At 35.3% G+C, this 21,635-nt stretch overlaps 1 protein-coding gene across 1 annotated transcript in view; it reads right to left on the bottom strand.

The window, feature by feature from the left end:
• Positions 1–21,635, bottom strand: part of CFAP54 (cilia and flagella associated protein 54) — a 106,966-nt gene that overhangs the window by 71,513 nt on the left and 13,818 nt on the right. Inside the window, exons 6-22 of the mRNA XM_066183417.1 lie at positions 20,421–20,564; positions 19,891–20,004; positions 19,695–19,793; positions 18,961–19,159; positions 17,810–17,884; positions 16,794–16,906; positions 16,511–16,679; positions 15,789–15,874; positions 13,762–13,896; positions 12,601–12,737; positions 10,786–10,834; positions 9,816–9,944; positions 8,417–8,564; positions 7,529–7,606; positions 7,324–7,445; positions 3,850–4,023; positions 1,514–1,606 (exon numbers count right to left, since the gene is read on the bottom strand). Of these exons, the coding sequence (XP_066039514.1) occupies positions 1,514–1,606; positions 3,850–4,023; positions 7,324–7,445; positions 7,529–7,606; positions 8,417–8,564; positions 9,816–9,944; positions 10,786–10,834; positions 12,601–12,737; positions 13,762–13,896; positions 15,789–15,874; positions 16,511–16,679; positions 16,794–16,906; positions 17,810–17,884; positions 18,961–19,159; positions 19,695–19,793; positions 19,891–20,004; positions 20,421–20,564 (2,064 nt within the window). The remainder of the gene's footprint in view (positions 1–1,513; positions 1,607–3,849; positions 4,024–7,323; positions 7,446–7,528; positions 7,607–8,416; positions 8,565–9,815; positions 9,945–10,785; positions 10,835–12,600; positions 12,738–13,761; positions 13,897–15,788; positions 15,875–16,510; positions 16,680–16,793; positions 16,907–17,809; positions 17,885–18,960; positions 19,160–19,694; positions 19,794–19,890; positions 20,005–20,420; positions 20,565–21,635) is intronic.

The raw sequence follows: 21,635 nt of genomic DNA, 5'->3' as shown, positions 1-21,635 counted from the left end.
TGTAACATCCCTTTATGATCAGTCGATAGATCATTCGATCCCCAGGAATTCTAAACTTTTTCTTGGAGTCAGCAGGTAGAGACTTTGTCTGCAGATCAGCATTTTGCAAAAGCATATCCTAAAGCAAACAGAAGTTCTATTGCAGAGGCATATGGTTAACCTCAGGTCTGTGCGTTTCCAGTCACACAGATGGTCAGTGGCTTGGATGGATTGCAGCAAATTCACAGTGGGATGGACTGCAGCAAATTCACAGTGGGGTGAAAGTCACCTGTCAAACACTTAATTCACCTGATACAGGATGGAATATTGAAACTAATTTGCTAAACATCACAGGAAGCTTGGTTTGATCTGAGTATCAGGAATAACATCAAAGCCTCTACTGCCACTGCCTACACGTATCTTCTCTTTTTATACACTTTCCTTTAAGGAGGGGAGCCAGGCGAACAAGTGCAAAGGGGAGGATTCCCTCTCTATCACCAAACACAGGTTTATCAGTGTTAGTATAGAGCTTGCTTACAAAGCCAGGAAAGCCTGAAACAACAGGCAAAATAAGTTGAGATCATTCCTCTGTCACAAAGAACAAGAGACGTGCCCTGCAAAGAACAGAAGTCTTCACAATTATTCCAGATATAAAAATGATCACTGAGGTGATCAATGAGGTGTTAAACTACAGAAAATCTGCTGAAGAAGACATGCTGAAGCTTTCTTGCTCCTTTCCCAAATCACAAAATGCAGAACATTTGGATGGTTCATTGTTGTCATACAAGAGGACAACGCAATAGTAGGCATGAGTGAATGAAAATCAGAACTTTCTCAGTCTGTGCAGAAACACCAGAATGTGGTCCAAAGGAAAAATCTACCTAAAAATGCAAAACCAAATCAACAAATAAGGATAATTTAAAAAAAGTCAAATTGTAATGAACCAATAACGTAGGAGTACCAACACAGTAAACATGATCACTCATAAGTAACTAAAGATGTGTTGGATGATTCACCATACCACATGTTCACAGAATGAAAGGGAAAGAGCATGAACCATTAAGTATACTGTGTCTGAATGTGAAGGTTATTGAAAAAGTTATATTATAATGCTGCCAGAATTAAGCAAGGCAATGTCTTGTTTAGAAGAAACAGATGAAAGAAGTTACACAATTAAGAAGAATAACAAATTTTTCTCTGTTTATAATTTCCTTTTTTGAATTCCTGGAATAAGTAGTGTCTGGACACACTCCAGAAATACTCCATATACATTCTTTTACTTTTGCATTTCTTAGATATCACTCAAAAAAACATAGTTATAACAAGGTACAGATTTGTTTAACTTGAACTTTTTAGTAATTTAATTTCTTATTCAAAAAAGATTCCTGGAAGTATACTGGTGTAAAGATAGAAGAGTTTGTCAAAGGCTTAGCCAATTACATGATTTTAAAAAACGTGTCAGATAAAAAGATTTAGAGAGTTGGGGTTTTTTTGAGGAAGAGATAATTACCGAAACAAGTTTTACCTGTCTTACCTGTTCTCCTGTATTTTGAAGTTTATTGCTATTTAACCTTACTTTTGTAGTACTTCCTCCTGCTACAGAGCCCAAAATACAGTACCATGAAACCTTTGAAGAAAATGAGAAGAAAATTAGTTGCTACACAGTATTATTTCCAATTTTTGCCTAATGTAGAATGTACAAATATTGTGAAAACAGTCTCTGAAAAATACCTCAGCCTAGTTATAAAAAAGTATTGTCTAATTGCACTAAAACCAATTAATTTATTTAGCTGGAAAACTAGATAAACTACTAGTGGCAATAAAAACAGATGATTCTCCATTATCCTAATCCCACCCTGAGTTACCCTATTCCTCAAAACTCTCCCAAAGCACAAACACCACAGGCCATAGATTAGAGTCACCTAGATCCATTATTTGACCCCTGCAATGGTATTCTTCTAAAGTTGGCATTGGGTTCCAACTTAGCAAACTACTTGAGGACAGATCCTTAACACCAGGGAAAGAAATGCAGGTATGACATCCCTTCCTTCTGTTGTGTCAACTGCAGAGCTCAGCTTCCTGTCACCAAACCTGCTGACGCTGCACTCAGTCTCACTGTCTGTCATTGATGAAGGTACTGAAGAGCTTCAGTCCCAAGAGTGAGCTCTGAGGGACTCCACTCATCACCATCCACTACCTGGACATAGAGCCATGGACCACAACTCTCTGGCTGTGTCCATCCAGCCAATTCCTTATCCACTGAATGGCTATTTATCCATCAAATCCATGTCTCTTCAATCTGGAGATCAGCGTGTCATGTGGGACCATATCAAAGGCTTTAGAGAAGTCTAAATTATGATATTTGTTGGTGTTTCCCTGTTGACTGTTTTTCACAAGGTATCATTAAATTGAGGTGATTATTTTCAGTAAATGAGCCATAAGATCTGAAAATTTCACAGGTATTTTGACTCCTAGTACAAGAACTATATATGTCTAATTTAATCCTAGGCACACATTTATCCTAAGAAACTAACTAAATCCTAAGTATTCAGTTAGTAACTTCTACATTTAAAAAATACTTTTTCTGTCTATTCAACAGCTATGCATTAACTTCAGAAAAAAAATTCTTCTAGACTATCTGAGCCCAAACTATAAGAACAATAATCACACTTCGCCATCTAGTGGCACAAGATGCTGCGTTCACTCTCCTATATCAAACAAAACGAAATTTGAACATACACTAAAACAAATGAACTACCTTTTTTTTAATTTTATTTTAGATTCAGTAAGGATAAAAATGATACATATTTCTTTAATTAAACTATTTGAAATTTACTAATAAACGTGCAATAGAACTGCAGGTTATGAAACAACTGTTCATAGAAACATTCTTTACCACTATTAATAAGATTTGAGTTTCTACTGGGTGTATACACATGATCATTTTGAAGAAGTTTGCAAAATCACTATGAAAATTTCTCTCTCAAGCAAACTGCAGACAGTTTCAGCCTGTTTGAATCCTTCCTGGACGAGGAAAGAAGAATAAGGTGATTTAGAACAGTCAGAAGGGATTTACAAAGGGCAAAGCAGGGCTGACCACCATGACTGGCCTCTGTGATAAAATTACTTGATTAGCAGAGGAAGGGAGAGGAGTAGATGCCATTTACTTTTTGCACTAGTGCATGGTAGGAGAAGGAAAAACAATAGACATAAATTGAAGCAAGGGAGACTCCAACTGTACATGAGGAAAAACGTTTTCTATGAACACATTGCCCGGTTGGAACACACTTTCCAGAGAAGCTCTTTCCATTCCTGGAAGTTTCCAGAAGTGACTGCACAAAGCTCTGAGCAAACTGGTTTAGTCTCACAATCAACCCTACTTTGAGCAGAAGGTTAGACAAGAGACCTCTCCTAATACTCCCTATGATCCACATAGTCCTGTGACTTCACATGTTTAACAGAAAGTGGATTATTTCCACATGAACTATGTCACTTCATTAACAGAGACTTTGGTGTGGTACTTTTTGCATCATGATGCAACAGTCTTGCCTCTCTTCAGAGGGTAACTAGGAGTATGTCAACGCCTAAGGAAGAAAATCAGCTTTTAGTAAGTGAGTGTTAGACAACAGAAGCACCAAGGGACAAGATACATGAGATTAAGAAAGTCTCATGCAAATGTGAAGATCAAAACAGTGAGTCACAGAGGAAAACTGACTCACAGAGGAAGAAAAAAAGGATACTTAATTAAGTCAGAATAATACAATTCTCTCGGGAACAAAGAAGAATGTTTTGGTGTAGCACTGCTGAAACAACTTTTTGTCTTGTTTATGGTTTAGTTGTTTCTTATGCAGTCATCATGAAATACATTACCTGAATATCTGAAACAAATGGGGCTAGTTTAAATGTCATGGAGCAATGTGATCTAGAAAGTAACAGAGGAGGAGGAGGCGTCCTGCTTTTTTTCTTGCTGCTCATAGCTTCTTTGAGACTGCGATACAATGCAATTTGTTCAGCTTCGACTTGCTCAATTAAAGTTAATGCTTCCTATGATTGAAATAAAAACAAAAGAGAAAACTATTAAAATACAACAATCAGACAGATTTAAATTTTATACAGTATTTTCAAATTGTCATAGAAAAATTCACTGCTATGTAGAAAACTTTCAGCAGCCTTTTCATATTATCCTACATCCTAAATGAGGATGAATGATACTTTGTGTAAGCTTATATACACAGATTAATTTCAAAATCAGAGAATGCAGAGTTACCTATGAAAAGATGCATATCCAATTTTGGAAGAATCTATAGGAAAAAAGAGAGTGTTCACATATAATATTGATAAGCAATTAGTGCCAGCCAGTAGTTAACTGCAACAAGAAACAAAAAGGATATCAACTCCTATTTAGGAGAGAGCTGGAAACCTAATCTGTGGAATTTCTAGAGGAGCTGTAGAAGCAGTTAGACTGAATTTTTTGTACTTCAGAAACAGAGGGAAAAAATAAAGCCTACAAATAAAGAAAAAGGAGCAGAATCTGGGTCCAGAAAAAGTAGGGCTAAGCCATTTTTCCCTTGGTTATCTGTAGATAGCTGAAAGCTGACTGACAGTCAGCTGACAAAGATGGGGGGACACCCTGCATACAGTGATTATGTGGCCATTTGGTTGGAGATCAAGGCTACCCTTTTTTCTTACTTGACTGAATAGCAAATTGGTAGGTTTCTTCACCTTGATTTCACTACCAGTTCAAGATAATGTGGAAATCTAATATTAAGAACTTAGCACTTCTCTATCTTTACTTGTGGCAGCTGTTCATTCATATCAAAGCCAAAAAGGCCAACTCACAGAGATAAACAAGGATTACATTTTGTGTAGAAACAAGAAATGACATATTCCTACAACTAGAAATTCTATTTGAAGGCTTTCAGTACCCTACGCTGGACTAAGGATTTAGGCTGAGCTAAATCGGAAAGATAAAATGAAAAAAATTTCCACGTTATTGGTAATTCAGTGACAATCCTATAATCTTGCACCTTAACAGCTCCTTGTTTAGGCCCTCATACGTTTAGAAGACTACACCATAGCGGGTCAGATCACAGACTGAGTAAGCCTGGAATCTCATGTCCAAAAACTATGAAAAGATTACAGGTTTATGGTGAAATGAGTGAAACAGGGAGCTAAGATTTAATAGAGACTTTTGCAAAGCTAATCATTTTCACAGCCCTACCACTCCACCCCATCCCCTGACCCTTTAGATTAGGGTTGCATCCACCCAGCGGGACACATTACAGGAAGGATATAAGGGAAAGAACAAGATACAGTGGCTCTTTTCCATCACTCAGCCATTCAACTTTTGCAATCAGTAGTTTGAAGCTTCATTGCTTCCTTAAAAACTGTACTTCTCCATGGTATGCAGTCCTATGATGCAATTTTTATTAAAAGTATTACTAAAAAAGTGCTCAGAATTACTTTAAATTAAAAGCATCATGGACTCATTCTTGTCTGAGGACATATTTCTGATTAGTGCAAGGGTGGAAATGCTTCCAGGTTGAATAAAGATGGCGTTGTGACTGAGAGTGGTGTGAATGCATGACCTGTACTTCAGTAATTGCAGAATTTGCAAAACAATAAATGTGGCAGTGTTGCAAGATGAGCAAGACTAATCTTGTAGTTGAGGATGCCAAATGTGGCCATAAAAAACCCCAGATGCTTTACCTGTGATAAAACACATTTTATCCCTGCCTCTTTCACAGACTTGCACCATGGTATTAACTTTATCACATTAATTCAATTTTACAGCTGGCCAATGAGGACTACCAGTGTATCCCATTCTGTAAAAATTCGAATGTCCAACTAGACATATAGGACTGGAAGAAAGAATTAAACAACTCTGAAAGAAATAATAGAAATGCACAGCAGCTCGTTAAGCAGTTTGATGTAATTGAGTAAACACATATGACTCAGAAGCTTCCATATCTACTCAGTTGTTTACTGCATGAGAAATGGTTGTTTGTATGCTTCTCAAAATAAAATAAATTGCTTCCTGTTTTGCTACATAATAAAAACTAATTTGTAGCATATTGTGCTGATTACAGGAGAAAAGACCAGAAGATGCAGGTAATTATATATAAAACGCTACCATAAAAAAAGCAAAAGCATGAAAATAAAAGTATGGATTTGCTGTTTATTGAGCACCATCCACCTCAAGTAGGAAAATTAATTGAGCATATAATTAAATATTTCACCATAAAACAAATATTAAAAGAGACCATGCTAGGTTTGTCCAGACAAAATGAATTCGGATATATTCTGGCAACTACCAATATTATATTTTTTTATCCACATCTTTCTTGGTGAAAAGTGCACAGAAGCAAAATGTAGTGAAGGTCAGTGTAAGAGCTTGGTAAATGTTTGTTTGGGATAACCAGGTATTTCTTGGGAATTGCTTTTAAGTCTTCACTGGTGACTACAGTTACAACTTTCATACCATATCACAACATCTGATATGATATTAATAAATAACATATATTTTACAAATATATGAGAGATATTTTTAATGTATGCATTTTCTGATCCAGTTTTTCCATTCTACTGATGTAAGAAACATGTGAATTACTTATCATGCTTCCAAATTTATGGCACTTAAAAGAAAAACAATTTCTAGTAACTTCTTGTTTAAAATACCCTTTTATATACTATATAGTGAAAATTGCAGATTCTGTTATCTGTTGTACAGGCTGTAAAGAAATTTCAAGCCCTGTTGATGAGCAGTCAATTTTCATGGACAGATGCTGACACAAAGGTCAATGGAAATACTCTCATTGATTTCAAGAGACTGAAACGAGCCCAGGAAGACTGCTTTTAGCTCCAACAGATTCCAAAATCCCAATATCTGAACTGTTTTTTTAGAAAGAATGAAATAAAGTCCATATCATCATCACCAGCTAAAGTATTCTAAGAAGACTTGGAGATCTTGGGAACAGAACAATGTTGAAGGTTACAGTAAGGAAACCTGAAGGACATTTTGGCAAGGTATAGGTTTTTAACTGCAAAGTCCAGGAGATAAAGTGCAGAAGGAAAGATCTTATCTTCTCTCGGGTTTCCTGAAATTTGCATATATGCACAAAATTTGGGGTTGTTCTCTTCCTTCTTTTAAGGTCACTTTATTCTTTGAAACAAACTTCTCAGGAAAAAAAAATTGACAATCAAAGTTAAAAACACACCACCACCCTCAAGTTCCTTCCATTTTCCTTGTTTTTATAAGAAGTAGTATTACATGTCTTAATTACACAGAACATGGAAATCTGTGCTAATGGTAAAGAAATCCTATCATAAGGTTTTTCTTATTACCTCTAGTAGCTGCCTTTGGGAAGTAGTAGTTAACTCTTCAGGAAACTTCTGTGCAGCCTTTTGCATCAAAAAGATTGCTCTGGATAGCTTATTCCTTTTAATTTTTTTCATTATAAGTTCCTCTATAAAATAGATATTTTAAGACATTTATAAAACAGTGGCAATAATTTATTATACTTCTAAAACCTTAATTAATAAGTCTTACCTGATAAATATTGGAAATCTTCAGTACCTTTCTCATGAGACTTACTAGACTTAAGACTTCTGTTAACAACTTGAGCACCTGTGTGGGAAGGTAATACTGAGTTATTTTGATAGTGCTATTGCAAAAAAATTGAGTGAGAGGTTAATACATAGTTTTATAGTAAAGCTCTGTCCATCTCACATTCTTTTCTTTGGTTCAAGTAGAAATCCTTGTACAGATCACGCCACTAAAAAAATTCCATCCTACTGCCTAACATCTTTAGTAGTTATATTAACACCACAGAAAAAGAGAGGTTGCATTTGATCATAGGGAGCAGGGCACAGTGTAGCTCTGCAGTGTCAAATTAATACTAGGTTTTAATTTAAAAAGACCAAAACAACACTACGAATGAGAGAACAAGCTGAGTTTTTTTCAGAAGCCATTTGGCAAGAGTGGAGTATCTGCTGACTGGAAAGATATAGAGACAACTTCACAGGAGTAGAAGTTCAAATTTCCAACAGCACTGAATATAATATTCAAGACATTCTCCAGAGAGAACATTACCATTACAGAAAAAAAAAAAAATTGCAGAACATCCCCAATGTTTCTTTAGTGGCATTGTAAAAGTTAATGTTATAACTAAAATACAACAACCGTCTAGGAATGCAACCCATTAGTTGCAGCAAAGTTTAACTCCCATTGGTGGAGTAGAGGTTGGAGACTAGTATCATGTAAATCTAGATTCTGCAAATTCAGTACATTATTTTGGTCTATATGAGGCATACAAACTGCCCAACATAAGCTCCTCTCCAGAAAGCAGACACTCTTTTATCTCTTAGTAGTACAGAATATATTAGCAAAAAGACACTAATCAAGTTATGAAGATTATTTAACTTTATTAAAACCTACCTTGTGTAATTTTAAGAAGTTTCACAGCTACTCGATGTTGTGCCTGAATGAGTTCCAAATGTAAATCTGTTACAAAACCATTATCTGTTCCTGTTTTATCATCACCACATCCCAAAACAGAATTCAAATTCTGATCATTTGAGTCCACCTAATAAATACAAAGTGGCAATTAAGCAAATACAAACTTCCACTACTTAGCTTACTGCATTTTTCTTGCTATTGGTATTAATTCAGTAAACTGACAAATACTGAAATTTGTCGTATTTGTGTAATATGCAGTCAATCAAGAAAGCATGGAAAGAAGGAGAGTGACCAGACATGGATAATGAACAAAGAGAACTAGACAAAAATCTGAGAATCAATAGAAAACTGGATCAATAATAAAGACAAAATGCAAAAACTATCTTTTACTGTTACCAATCCAAAACAAATATCATATTGATATAGAATGAAAATATTTAGAAAATCTGAACTTGCATCAAGAACAAAAATTGATTTTAGTAATTAACAGTTGCAAGCAATATATATGAACAGGATTTCTGCTCTTATTTTACACAAGAAATCTATATGTTATAATTATTTAAGAAGAAAATATTAAAGAAAGTCTAGAGGGGTTCATAGCTAATTATTGAAAGAGAAAAACGCTCTTTCAACTTCTGCTGGCTTTGGCTTAGGCAGAGTTAGTTTTCTTCATAGTAGCTTGTATGGAGCAGTGGCTTGGATTTGTGCTGGAAATAGTGTTGATAATGTCAGGGATTGTCTTCATTACTGATAGCCAGTGCTCACACAGCATCAAGGCTGTGAAACCACTGCTTCTTGCCCCACCAGAGAGGAGGTGGAGGAGGCACAAGAAGTTGGGAGGAGGCCCAACCAGGGCAGGTGATCCCACTGACCAAAGGGATATTCCAGCCCAAACCACATCATAGTCTATACATAAACCTCAGGGAAAGAGGAAGAGGTGGATGTTTGAGCAATAGCATTTGTCTTCCCAAGTCATCCATACTACATGTGATGGGGACTCCTGGAGCTGGCTGAACACCTGCCTGCCCGTGGGAAGTGGTGAATTACTTCTTTGTTTTGCTTTGCCTGTGTGCACAGCTGTTGCTTTCCCCATTAAACTGTCCTTATCTCAACCCACGAGTTTTCTGGCTTTTACCTTTCCCCCCAGACACTGTGAGGTAAGCAGCTGTATGGGGCTCAGTGGCCAGCTGGGGTTAAACCACAACACTAATACATAGAGATATATTTTTTCTATTCTCATCTTACATGGGCCAGGAAGAGGAGGTACATTTGACAGTGCTAAGATTTCTAAGTATGAAGAAAATATGACGTTTGTGTCATCAAAATACAATATATTACTGATAGATTTTGTTGCAGAGTAGCTTTTTGTAAACTATACCTTTGTACAGCAGTTGTCAAATATCGACTTTCCATCTGGTAAAAGGGTCATTAATCGAGATGTGTTCATGTCATTAATTGCTTTTTCAAGAATTTCATAAGCAATTTGTAATTGTTCTGTAGGTGTTTTCTGAAATGAAAACCCATGTAAACACATTTCCTTAGATAACATTAAAAACTATAATTTTTATAGATAATAGACTATCAAAAGTAATGAGCTTTTCTTTTTAGCTGTAGAAGTTTAAAACTGTCAGATAATCTCTACATAGGCACTGCTCCCCATACTAATACACTAATATCCTAATATCCTAATATCCTAATATATAATCCACTAATATATAATGTAGATCTAAGAATTTAATATATGTAATATCAATGTTTTAAAATTCAAGTAGGACTGATTTTCCTTCAGGTCAAAAATAAAAAATTACAGTTAGTGTATAGCAGAATAAAACTGAATTTAAAGACTTAAATTGAAAACAGTATTTGCAGTTTTTCAATATTCCATTCAACACTACTAAGAAAACAGTTTTTTCAGGAAACACCACCTTTAAGCAGACTGTCACTGAATTAAAACTTGTCCCTATGTATAAGCAATAAGACATATGACTGACAACACTCCTGAATCCTCAGGCTAGCTAATGCATATCATTCATCCTTAACACGCTTTAGTAAGTCATTTGATTGCACAATTGTGCAAAGTGCTGAACAAAGCAAGGATGCTCAGGATGTTTCATCTATTTCACATGATCCTTACAAAAAGAAGGAAGCAAAAACGCAACCCAAAATATTTTCCTAAATTAAGCAAGGACTAAAATTTCTACCATTTAATAAAATGTGCCCTTACACCATTTAAGGCTGGTACTACAAATTGGTATAATACAAATACAAAACTGTATGAAAAGCTTCAAGCAGAAGTATTCTTATTCTATTCAAAATCAATGTATCAATGAAGACAAATTGGACGTTACCATCAGTATTTCAGGCATATCAAAGGTTTCATCTTGTGAAAGAGAAGCACTTCCTCCTTTTTTATAGGAAGAAAAGCAGAAGTGAAAATCAAATAAATCCAGAAAATTTTAGTACCATTTGATCGACTCTACTACTAATTTTGGAGTCTGGCAATAATTCTCTTCTTCGTTTGACTATGAGAGGTAATGACAGTGTTTCTTGAAGAGCTTTCCAGGGCCTAGACACACAGTGATGTATGTACTGTTGTACTAATACAGGATATTATTATCCAATAATGTTGTATTTTAAAGGTACCATATATTTCATAGCCACGTCATTTCCAAGCTAATGAAAGAAGGACTCATTCTGTAGTTCCTCATATTTTTGTAGCACTCATATCAATTCTCCATTTTGAAATTAATTCAAACCTATTATTATCTAATTCACAGTTAATTTCACTTACAGGAGATTTTTAAGAATAGGTCATATTACTATGATAGATACTATTTCATTTTCATTTTAATATTTTTTGAAGCAGTATTATCACCCTTTAAAAGTATGCTTTGATTGTTTAAATTACTTTCATTTATGAAGAATGCATCCAAACTTATGTTTCCCTCTTTGAAACAAGAGAAAACAATTTTTCAGTTCTTGGTTAAACCCTCTAATTTTATTTCTTTGCTGATTTTTTTTTTTTGCCCTTTCAGAAGAACAACCTTTTAGTCACTCCTTGTGCCACTTTTGCATGCTTGTTTTTTCTTGTTTGTCTCCTCCTCATAAATAAGAAAATTTGTATTCACTCAGTATTCATTCAGTAAATAGGTTCTTCTCAGCACCAGCATGTGTTTGACTGTGAACCTGTTTTGACAGATGGCTCCTACCAATTCAGCTTTTTTTCCTCCAAAAAGACATATTTAAACTGAATGAAAAAGAAGGGGTGCCACAATGAGGACTCATTTAGTCTCCCTACAAACATTATGATTTTCATAACACCACCAAAAACAATACCTACTATACCTTAATAACAAATAGTAATTTCCCAAGATTTTTTTATTTCCAAAAGTGCAAAACTATTATCTTTTCTTTCTGTTTCTAGATATGGTCTAATAAGATCCTGAACATTTATGGCCTAGTTACTGTAAGATATTTATGAGAATTATGATTCATATTCCAAAATATACAACAGAGAGCTTGTAAAGTATGTCCAAATATTCATATTTTACAGCATTAATAAGGTTTTGGAAGAAAATTTGTTTAGTGTGATTGTGATAGCATATCCCAATAATGTCAGCCAAGTCCAACTTCAAGAACAATTGAATTACTATACAAAAATCTAGAATATGTAGAGGAGAAAACCAAACTGATGACCCAATAAATGCAAAAGCTTCATTATGACCTCAATATTTTCCCATTTTGTTTGGCCTGCAACTAATCAACCAGCACTTGAAGGCACCAAATGAGCCACAGCATGTACTGCCTTTTGTCTAGCCCATATTCAGAGAACATAGCAATGATCTGAGGCTACTCTTGAAGGGGCTAGGAGACGTGTAGAAGACCTGTGAGGAGAGTCAGTAATAACAGATGTAATTCAAAATAGGGTTACTTCAGTTGAACTGGAAATGCAAGGAAAGAAATCAAGAATCCTTGGAAAAACAGGCTTCATCAGCTCCAATAAAGAGAGAAATTTTGTGCGAAACACACTGTCCTACTCTCAACACTCTCTTTACAACATTTTTGAACATGTATGTTAGCTTTCAGCTCAGAAAAGTTCCAATCTTAAAAGTCATTCTTGAATGAAAACTCAGTTTTTCTTAAAAGCTTTACCTTCTTTTTCCTTAGATTGTCTTGTAGAACCAGCTACATTTTCCAGTATTGCAGCGAGACATAAGGTTATCTCTGCAAACAATACATTAGTGTCTGCTATGTTGCTCTTCTCAATTATTTCATTCATTATCCAGAGTATATGAACCCACTGAAAATGAGGGAACAGGTGTGAAAAAGAATCAAGACAGAGACAAATTAAATTTTTGGAAGACATTTATGTATTACAGAGGTAGACAGGGTTTTGCACCCAAAATTGTTCAAAAATATTCACAAGCATGCACACAACTCCTTTCCTGGATCTGGCTTCTTCTTTTTTTAAATGTCACCAGACTAAGATGCTGAATTTACACTGCTCCATAGCCCCTGTTTCTTCAGATAGCAGACTTTTTTTTTTATTTTAGGACATTATTATTCCTGCCATTCCTTTTGGAAAGTTTTATGAATTTTCTACAGCCATAACTTTTATTCCTTGCTCTAGGGCAGTAAGCCTTCCAGTAGATTTGATTACATGCCTCTCCTTTATCTCCATATATTCCCACCTAAACTCAGAATAAAAGAGACCCAAATGCTACTGTTGTACATATAGAGGAAAATAACTGTACCCCACCTTCTGGGGAACCTCTGAACAATTTTACTATATAGGGTCACAAAATTAACTCCTCCAGAAACTGGTTGGTTAGCACCAACTGGCAGCCCAGAGAGCCCATTTCACCAAGAACCTCTCAGCCACAGCACAAATTCAAGGTAAGGCTGTGAGTCTGTCTAGTGGGCTGAATACTATTCTACTATTGACACCCATCTCCCTTGTAAGGTTTTTACCACTTTGTACAACTGACCTAGAGAGCTTTCTTGAAATAGATTGATATTTTCTGCCACAACATCTCAAATCCTTCTTTTTACATCCCGCCCAAATGTTTTCACTAATTTAGCTTCTTACCACCATGGCCCACTGGCACACAGTGGGTCACTTTACTGCAAAAAGACTAAGAGAATATTTTCCTACTGGCATGTGCGACCACAATGTGTTCAAAGTGTATATATAATTCATATTTTTGAAGAAGATTTATCTGCATTTTATCGTAAGAAAAGGTACTTAGACTGGATACCAGTATTTCACTGCCTTTAACAGACTGTGTTCACATTAAGAGAAATACATTATACTGAAGGAGTACTTGGTAAGCTTGGTGTTTGTGGATATATTCTAAGCAGTCACTTCCACTCATTCGGATTTGCTGAAGCTCCGTTTTACACTTCTGCCACAAACACATTACTACATCAAAAAGTATTTCTTTGTCAGGATGGACATTCTGGAAAGAAAAAACAATATAACTGTGGAAATAGGTAGGCATATAAACACACAAATAACCCAGTACATAAACAGTCTCAACATTTTTCAACACAAGTAAATAAAATATGTTAGTTTCTTATAAGGGATGACAACATTTTGAAAGCTTTAGAAATACTTTTTAAAAATAATTTCTGGTAGACCACCCAACAATATTGTTTTCTCAACAATATAAATGGGTTTAGAGGTTTGGGGAGGTTTCGGGTTTTTTGTTTGTTTGTTTGTTTTAATTGACAAGCTCTTAAAAGTAACACAGACAAGGAAATCAGTGAGGTGGAAATTACATGAGAGAGCAAATTAACTATAACACTGAAATCAATAGATGCTGGAGAAATTGTATTTTTATTAAAGTATTTAAATATTTGCAGAAGAAAATCTAAATTAATAGTCTCATTTTGCTTGACAGAGTACTACCGTGGGCTGTTGGTGCATCTGAGATGAGATAATGAAGCAGAAGAAAAACATTGGGACTGAAATATCTAACAAGTGGAAGAAATGTTAAACCCTATCTGCATCTTGCGAAGAGAATAATTAGCAAACTCAAAACTCTAGTCAGTTAACCTCCTAATTAACACATTTGAAAAGGCAATAGAGTCCATTTATGTGTTAAACACATTCTGAACAGTGAGTAAGGATCAGTACTCATCTTTATCACCAGTTATAGTAGAATTAGTAGAACTAGTATCTCAGGTGCAGTGAAACCTGATATATCCACACTATCTATACTCTTATATATGTTTGAGCATAAGATTTATGGGATACTGATAATGAAACTGGGGGGAGAAAAAAATGGGAAAAACGTAAATCAAAATTATTTTTGCTACTGGTGTGGTGGCAGCAAGCTGCCACATTGCCTCAGCTATATATCATGTAAATTCACCATCAGTGAATGCTCTGTTAATCAGGGGCAAATTTGTCTTTCTTCTCTGGATAGAAGATCAAGAAGATTTGCAGGAAAGTGTAGAAGAACCAGTAGAGTTTAAACCCAGGCAACTGCCTCCATACAGGGGTCACATTAAAAACTGACAAATCATGCTATCTAAAAATATCTGTGGAATACCTCCCAGGCAAGATACTTTGGGTAAATATACTACACCAAAGCTAAAAATGTGTGTGCTCCAGTTACATCCAAATTGTGGCAATATTCAAATTATATTTAAAAAATTTGCAGTTAAGATATATGCCATATTATCAGAACAGGTTTTTTCTAAGGAAAATTTTTCATTAATCTTTTGGATCACAAATTATCTTCCCCTCTCAGTAGCACATTAAGGGGAAATCTCAGTTTAGCAAGAAAAAGTGGTTAGTCTGGGAATAAATCATCAGATACATAATGGGATTAAATACACAGTGGAGACTTCAGCACAGAGTCTCACTCTCATTGGTTTTGTTGTTGCTGCTGCTTGTTTCAGTTTTTTGCAGTGAGAATTTACCTTAAATTACAGATATAGTGCTGTTAAAAAGGCATTATCACTCCTTAGCGTAACTGCCCCCATTTCTATAAATATTGCAGAAGTGTTTTCCACAGCTGAGTATATTTGCCCACATAAATCTAACACATGTAAAGAAATTTGATCTCTGATTGATTAGCTGAAACATGCAATCAGTCCTATGGTCTTCCAGATAGACTTAATATCTAGTAAACATTTTAAAAGCAACTGATTACAAAGCATTTTAAAAAAATTAAACCATTTTTTAAATCACAAACTGATAACATTCATAAATACATTTTTTCACTTTTTATATTCTTGCAGTTTGGTAGTCATGCAAGTGATTCCTTTGATCTTCAATTATATGCCTTCATCACAGATTAAGAGATAAATTGAGAAGAAGTGTCTCAAATTCTGTTATTACCTGCTCAGATGAGGAGACACAGGAAAACACTGTCGTTGCCAAAATCATAAGATCATGAAAAGGATCTTCAGGCTTTAACGATTCCTCTACATTCAACATTTATGAAAAAGGGTGGGGGGAAAGGAAAGGCAAGACGTTATATCTAATTTAAAACCTAAGTTTGAAAATTTCTAACTCAACAGAATTACAGATATAAGCCAGCAGATAACATGGTCTAAGAAACAGTATATTCAGAGGGGGACAGATAATTCCAAGTTTGTGCACTTCTATGAAAAGCGAGCATTTCTATTTTTAGGAAAGTTTTCAAGATATAATCAGGTTTTTGATTGTCATAGAATTAAACTACAGTTGGTCTAACAAGTTTTTCTTGCTTCTTTGTAAAGATATGTTTCATAAATTAAGTACAAGAACAGACAAAAAAATAACCTCAAAGATCTATTTCGCTTTTTCCCTGAAAACTTGTCTGAAAACATTCAATCGTTTTGCATCTTTGCTTACCTGACACGTTTAACATACATCATTCATTTCCCACTTAAGGGAAATCATATGAAGTCATATTTTGACAAATGAAAACTGGAAAAATAGGTGGCAATTTCTCAATTACTACTTTTTGTCATAGACTACTGCATGAACTATATTAGATAGTTTTTAAGTAATCAACAAAACCTCTTGCTGTAAAAGTATTTGAAATTCAAACACAACTATAACTGAACAACACTCACTTCTAACTATCTGTATCTTCTTAGAACCTTGAAGTGTTCTGGCTTCTTTGCTATTACCATGACTAACAGAAAGACTATGTTCAAATTTTCCTGGGAATACTAAAGGTTGCATCAATGTAAGAAGTTTGAGCTCTATTTCAGCTTTCTTCCATGTTGGGTCATCTTGAGTCTAATTGAGAGGAAAAAAACCATAAAAATTGGTCTTTAAAACATGTTTTTTGAATACTCCTTACCCTCATAGGAAAAGACTAAATAAAGAACATCTCAATCACATCAAGTTTACCTGAAGAAAATTATCAACAAATTCAAGAGCAGAATAAAATATGTCCCACTCTTCATAGCTGAAAGCTAATTTTACAAATTTCACAGCAGCATCTCCAGACACCCCTTTTCCTCCTGCAGTGATGAAAAGAATATTTTCTTTGTTTTATATATATGTATTCAGAAATTTACTGAAAGTTTAATTTAATTTATTTTCATAATTTGGGTATTGATAAATATAAAGATAAATCTCCATGTGTTTCTGAACAGTCAGCATAATCTTGAAGGATATTTTAATAACTTTACAAGAAACAATAGCTTTATCTTTTCACAGTAATGTCTGTGCTCACAGACTGGCTTAATGATGGATGTGCAACTGTAGAATCATAAAGGTTTGAAAAGACCTCCAAGACCATAGAATCATAAAATCAAACTTTAAACAAATACCGCCATGCCCACTTAACTATGTCACAGTGTCCTGTTACATTCAAAAGAGGCTCTACAATTATTGATATTAACTTACCTGTATAGATCACCAAGGATCTAGTCCGCAGTGTTGCAGGAAGAGCTTATCATCCTGTAAAGACCCTTGCTATCCAAAATTTGGTTTAAAAATTGCATAGAAACACATAAAATTTCTTTCAAGACAGGTAAACATTTCTCATTACTGTGTCAGAAAATGCTCATATGCACATAGGGAGCCAATTTTCTCACTTTTCAAGTTTATCCAGACACAGTGAGGCAGAAAATAGACTTTCTGGTCCTTGGAACTCTCAGCAAGTGTTTTACCTAAAACTGTTTTCAGCAGTATTCTGCAGTCCTAACAACATGCCACAGTCACTGTCATGAGTTGGAAGGGACCCACAAGCTTGATCACCAAAAGTCCAGCTCTTGGCTCTTCACAGAACCACTCAAAGAGGACACTATTTTGCACACTCTTTTATGTATAGAACTGTTACTAACGTGAAAATTAATTCTGCCCACTGAGCATTTACATCGCTGGGTAAAAAAATCCTTTGAAATTCAAAGCTAGCTTACCTGTTAGCATCAACTGCAGAAGAGTAGATGAGGGATTAATTATACCAAAATGATAGGTGCCATTGCTCTCTCCACCTTCAACATAGACAACTTATAAAATCAATTTACAATCTATTATATAATCAATCTATATTTAATCAATTTATGTTCTAATTAGCCAGTAATCATACCAAGAAAAATATCATTCTGAAGTGTAGTTAGTCTCTCCATATCCTTTCACTGACAAAATACCTCTATACCCATGACTATACTCAGCCCAGAGCCAAGCAAAAAAAAAAAAAGTGTGGAATGAACCTTCAAGTCCAATGTTTTTCTCAAGTTTTTACATCTAACTTTGAATGGATTTTTTTAAAAAATAGGATGCATCAAACACCATGGTATTTTGACCTTGCTTGGCTTCCCGATCCCCATCCAGCTGCTCTTTTGCTCATGCCTCAGAACAGGACAGGGAGAAAAAATATGACGGAAAGCTCATGGTTCGGATAATGCCAGCTAAATAAGAAAATTGTGACTGCAAACAAAGTAGAAAAGGGAATTCATTCACTGTTTCCCATAGATGGGCAGACACCCAGTCACCTTCTGGTAAGCAAGGCTTCAGGATGTGCAGCAGTTACTTGGGAAATCCCCCCATCCTCTCTCCTGGCCACATGTGTTGCTGCTGAACTGGATAGGTTTTGGTGTGGATTAGCTGTTTGGTGAGTTCAGGTCAGCTGTGCCAGCTGTGTCCTCTCCCCGCCTCCTGCCCACCCCCAACCTAGCGGCCTTTGGGAAGAGGAGGATTGGAGAGACAGCCTTGAGGCTGTGCAAGCAATAGTGAAAACACTGGTGTGTTAACAACACTGTTTTAGCCATAAATATATGGCACAGTAAAGACTGCAAAAGCTGCTGCAAAGAAAATGAACTCCAGTTTACTCAGAAAATAGATGCCTAAACTGCTGCAGATTTTTACTGATTATAATAGCCCATGGAGAGCAACCCAGATTTTTATCTTCTATTATGTGAAGATAAGAAAGACTACCTGCTTTTACAGGTGCTATTCTTATAAATTAAATATAATTTGTTTAATTAATGTGCCCTTCAAGCACATTCTTTTTTTTTCATGGAAAAAAACCCAAAATAAAATGGAGATTCTTGCTTCTTTAAGCTGTTACCTGAGAGGATTTCTAGGCCAGCAGAAAAAAGCTCAGAAGTGACATCACGCATTTCAATCTCATCAGGAACAGGAGGATGAGGGGGCAATAGATTCCTGCTACTATCAGACAGTGCTTCCAGGATGGCAAGGAACTGAGCTGCAGCACCATCAAACATTTCCACCAGCAGTCGCTCAGTAGTGGTGCGAGGCCATGACAGCTAAGTAATAAAAGGCAATTTAAGCCTCGTGACATCTAAACCGACTTGCAATAAAGCAAGATTTTTTCCAAAACATTTCTCCATCAGAAAGTAAGTACATGTTCAAAACAGAAAATAACATACTGTAAAATATATTGCTGTTATTAATGTCATGCTTCAAAGGCATAGTAAAGCCTCATGCTAAGCAGGTACAGTACTTAGGAAGACCAATCATTTCATAGCAACCAGACACACTGCTGCATGCTATTTTACTTCAGAAACAGCGCAATAGAAACTATGAGGGAGAGTGTTAAGGCTATGTAGTTTAAAGTCATGCAGATCTCTCCTGATAATTTTCAAAAGTAATAATGAGTACATGTTCCCTACTTTCAAGCTTGTCCTGCATTTTATTAATAAATTCTGTTCATTATGAAATCAAAAATATAAAACTTTCTGCATATGTATAGCACCATGTGTATTTAGAAGAATTATATCACGGTTTCATCACATGACAATAGTAAAGGACGAGAAAGATTATATGAAATGTCAGACTTACATTTACTGCTTTTCTTGGGTTAACTTTTGGCTCATGTCGAAAGCCGTACGACTTTCTTCTGGATTCATATACTGCTCTCTTGAAAATCATTACTGACATCTGGCACAAAGAAAAAAGTAAGTCAATATCTATGCTATGTGTTCTGCTCATAGAGATCATAAGTACTATCTTTTTATAATGACTTGCAGGATGATACCTTTAGAGTGGCCTCTCTAAAAATCTTTTCTGTCTCTGTATGTTCCAGAGAAGGACTGATATCTTCTAATTGCTTCAGTTCGTCAATTTTAATTAAACCACGGCGAGCAAATATCTGTCCAAAGAATTAAATACATATATATAAATATATACTCTGTGCTCATAGTATGCTGATATCTAATTTTAGATATCATTCCTTAATTTATACAACTGCAAAGAGCTGCAATGAAAGTCAGGTCCTGAGCAACTGAAAAGGAAAACAAAACCTTTCCAAAATACCTTTTGTATACATGCATGGGACCTGGCCATTGTTTAATGCTAGAAGTCTGTGACTGTGAATATATTACAAAGTGCCATTGCATTTGACTTGATTACGCATTTACATGTGGAAACCCATCTCCAATTTGCAGTAAAATTTTGGAATATGGACAAAACTCCAAATACATTTGATCTGATAATAAGTAGAAATATTTAATGAAACATTTCCCATTTGATTGCATCTGAAATGCTACATAAGGTAAATCAGGATACCTCTCCATGAATGCCGGCTTGACAATCAAAATAACACTGAGAAACTGCCGTATATAGGGTGGCTCTCCATGTCAAATAATGCACAGATAAGAGTGGAATGGATGATTCCATACATATACTGGCCCACAGTAAGTATTCCAGGACCTGTATTGAAGAAATCTAATTTCACAATGAATGCATTTTAACCTACATAAATATGCTTCCTATTACTAAAGGACAGATACAAAGACTAATCCTCTTGTGGTAGGACAAACTGAAACAGGGGAAAAAATCACAGAAATTGTATGAATTTTTAACATGTTTTATTGACTAAAAAGCATTCCACCTGCATATTATTGGGTTTTTTCCATCTTAAACTGTGGTCAAGCACTATTTTAGCCTCCAAGCTACCTTAACCACTCCAGTTCACTATAGTCTTGCCACCAGGCAAAGATCCTGCCCTTCTCTCTCATCTGCTCTTATCTTGAGAGTTATCCCTCCTTTTTCTGGCAGCTCTAGTGATCAGTTTTCAACAGGATCAGCAAGCTTATCTGGGATGCAATGGAGTCTGTCTTTTGCGGTGAAAACCTGTCCTTAATTATATTAAGTTATAACCATGGAACTCTTGCCTCCTAACCTGCAGGGCAACATAGCCATGCAGAAATCTAATTTTAATAATTTTTCCTTTTCAATTGAATGAACAATATCTGTACATTCCTCTTAGTATTTTCTTTGAGTCAGCTGTTCCCTGAGGTACATAAAATGTGCAAAACCTTTGTCCTAAATTAAGCCAATATACAAATTTTCTTTTAGTCTGAATTTCAAGAATCGGAAATACCCACAATCAATTCCTCTATTTACTGTATAGTGGAAACCTGATATGCTAAAGGAGGTGCTAAATCATTTCTAGTTTTAATAGAAGATGTTCACAGATAAAAAATCTTTCCTGCTCATTGAAAGATTAATAAAACAACACATAAGAAAATATATTGTATTAAGGCTGATTCAAATTCTGTTCAAGTTTTAGGAGAAAAGAGTAAAGCTAAGACAAACAAAAACTACATTCAGAAAAAAAAAAAAAAAGGTGGCAGAGAAAGGCCAGGTTATTTTTACCAAATATTCACAACTAAAACCCTAGCCACCAGGTGTCAGCACATTTCCACATTTCAAGAAACAAAAGACCAATTCTTGAACATATATAGATGTCCAAAACAAAGCACCTGGAATCCTCTGAAA

This window comes from Chamaea fasciata, unplaced genomic scaffold (genome assembly GCF_029207755.1).
Source record: "Chamaea fasciata isolate MVZ Bird 193981 ecotype frontalis unplaced genomic scaffold, bChaFas1.0.hap1 SCAF_5, whole genome shotgun sequence".
NCBI classification, from domain to species: Eukaryota; Metazoa; Chordata; class Aves; order Passeriformes; family Sylviidae; genus Chamaea; species Chamaea fasciata.
The sequence above is the reverse complement of the archived record's forward strand: the minus strand, read 5'-3'. Positions and strand labels throughout refer to the sequence as shown.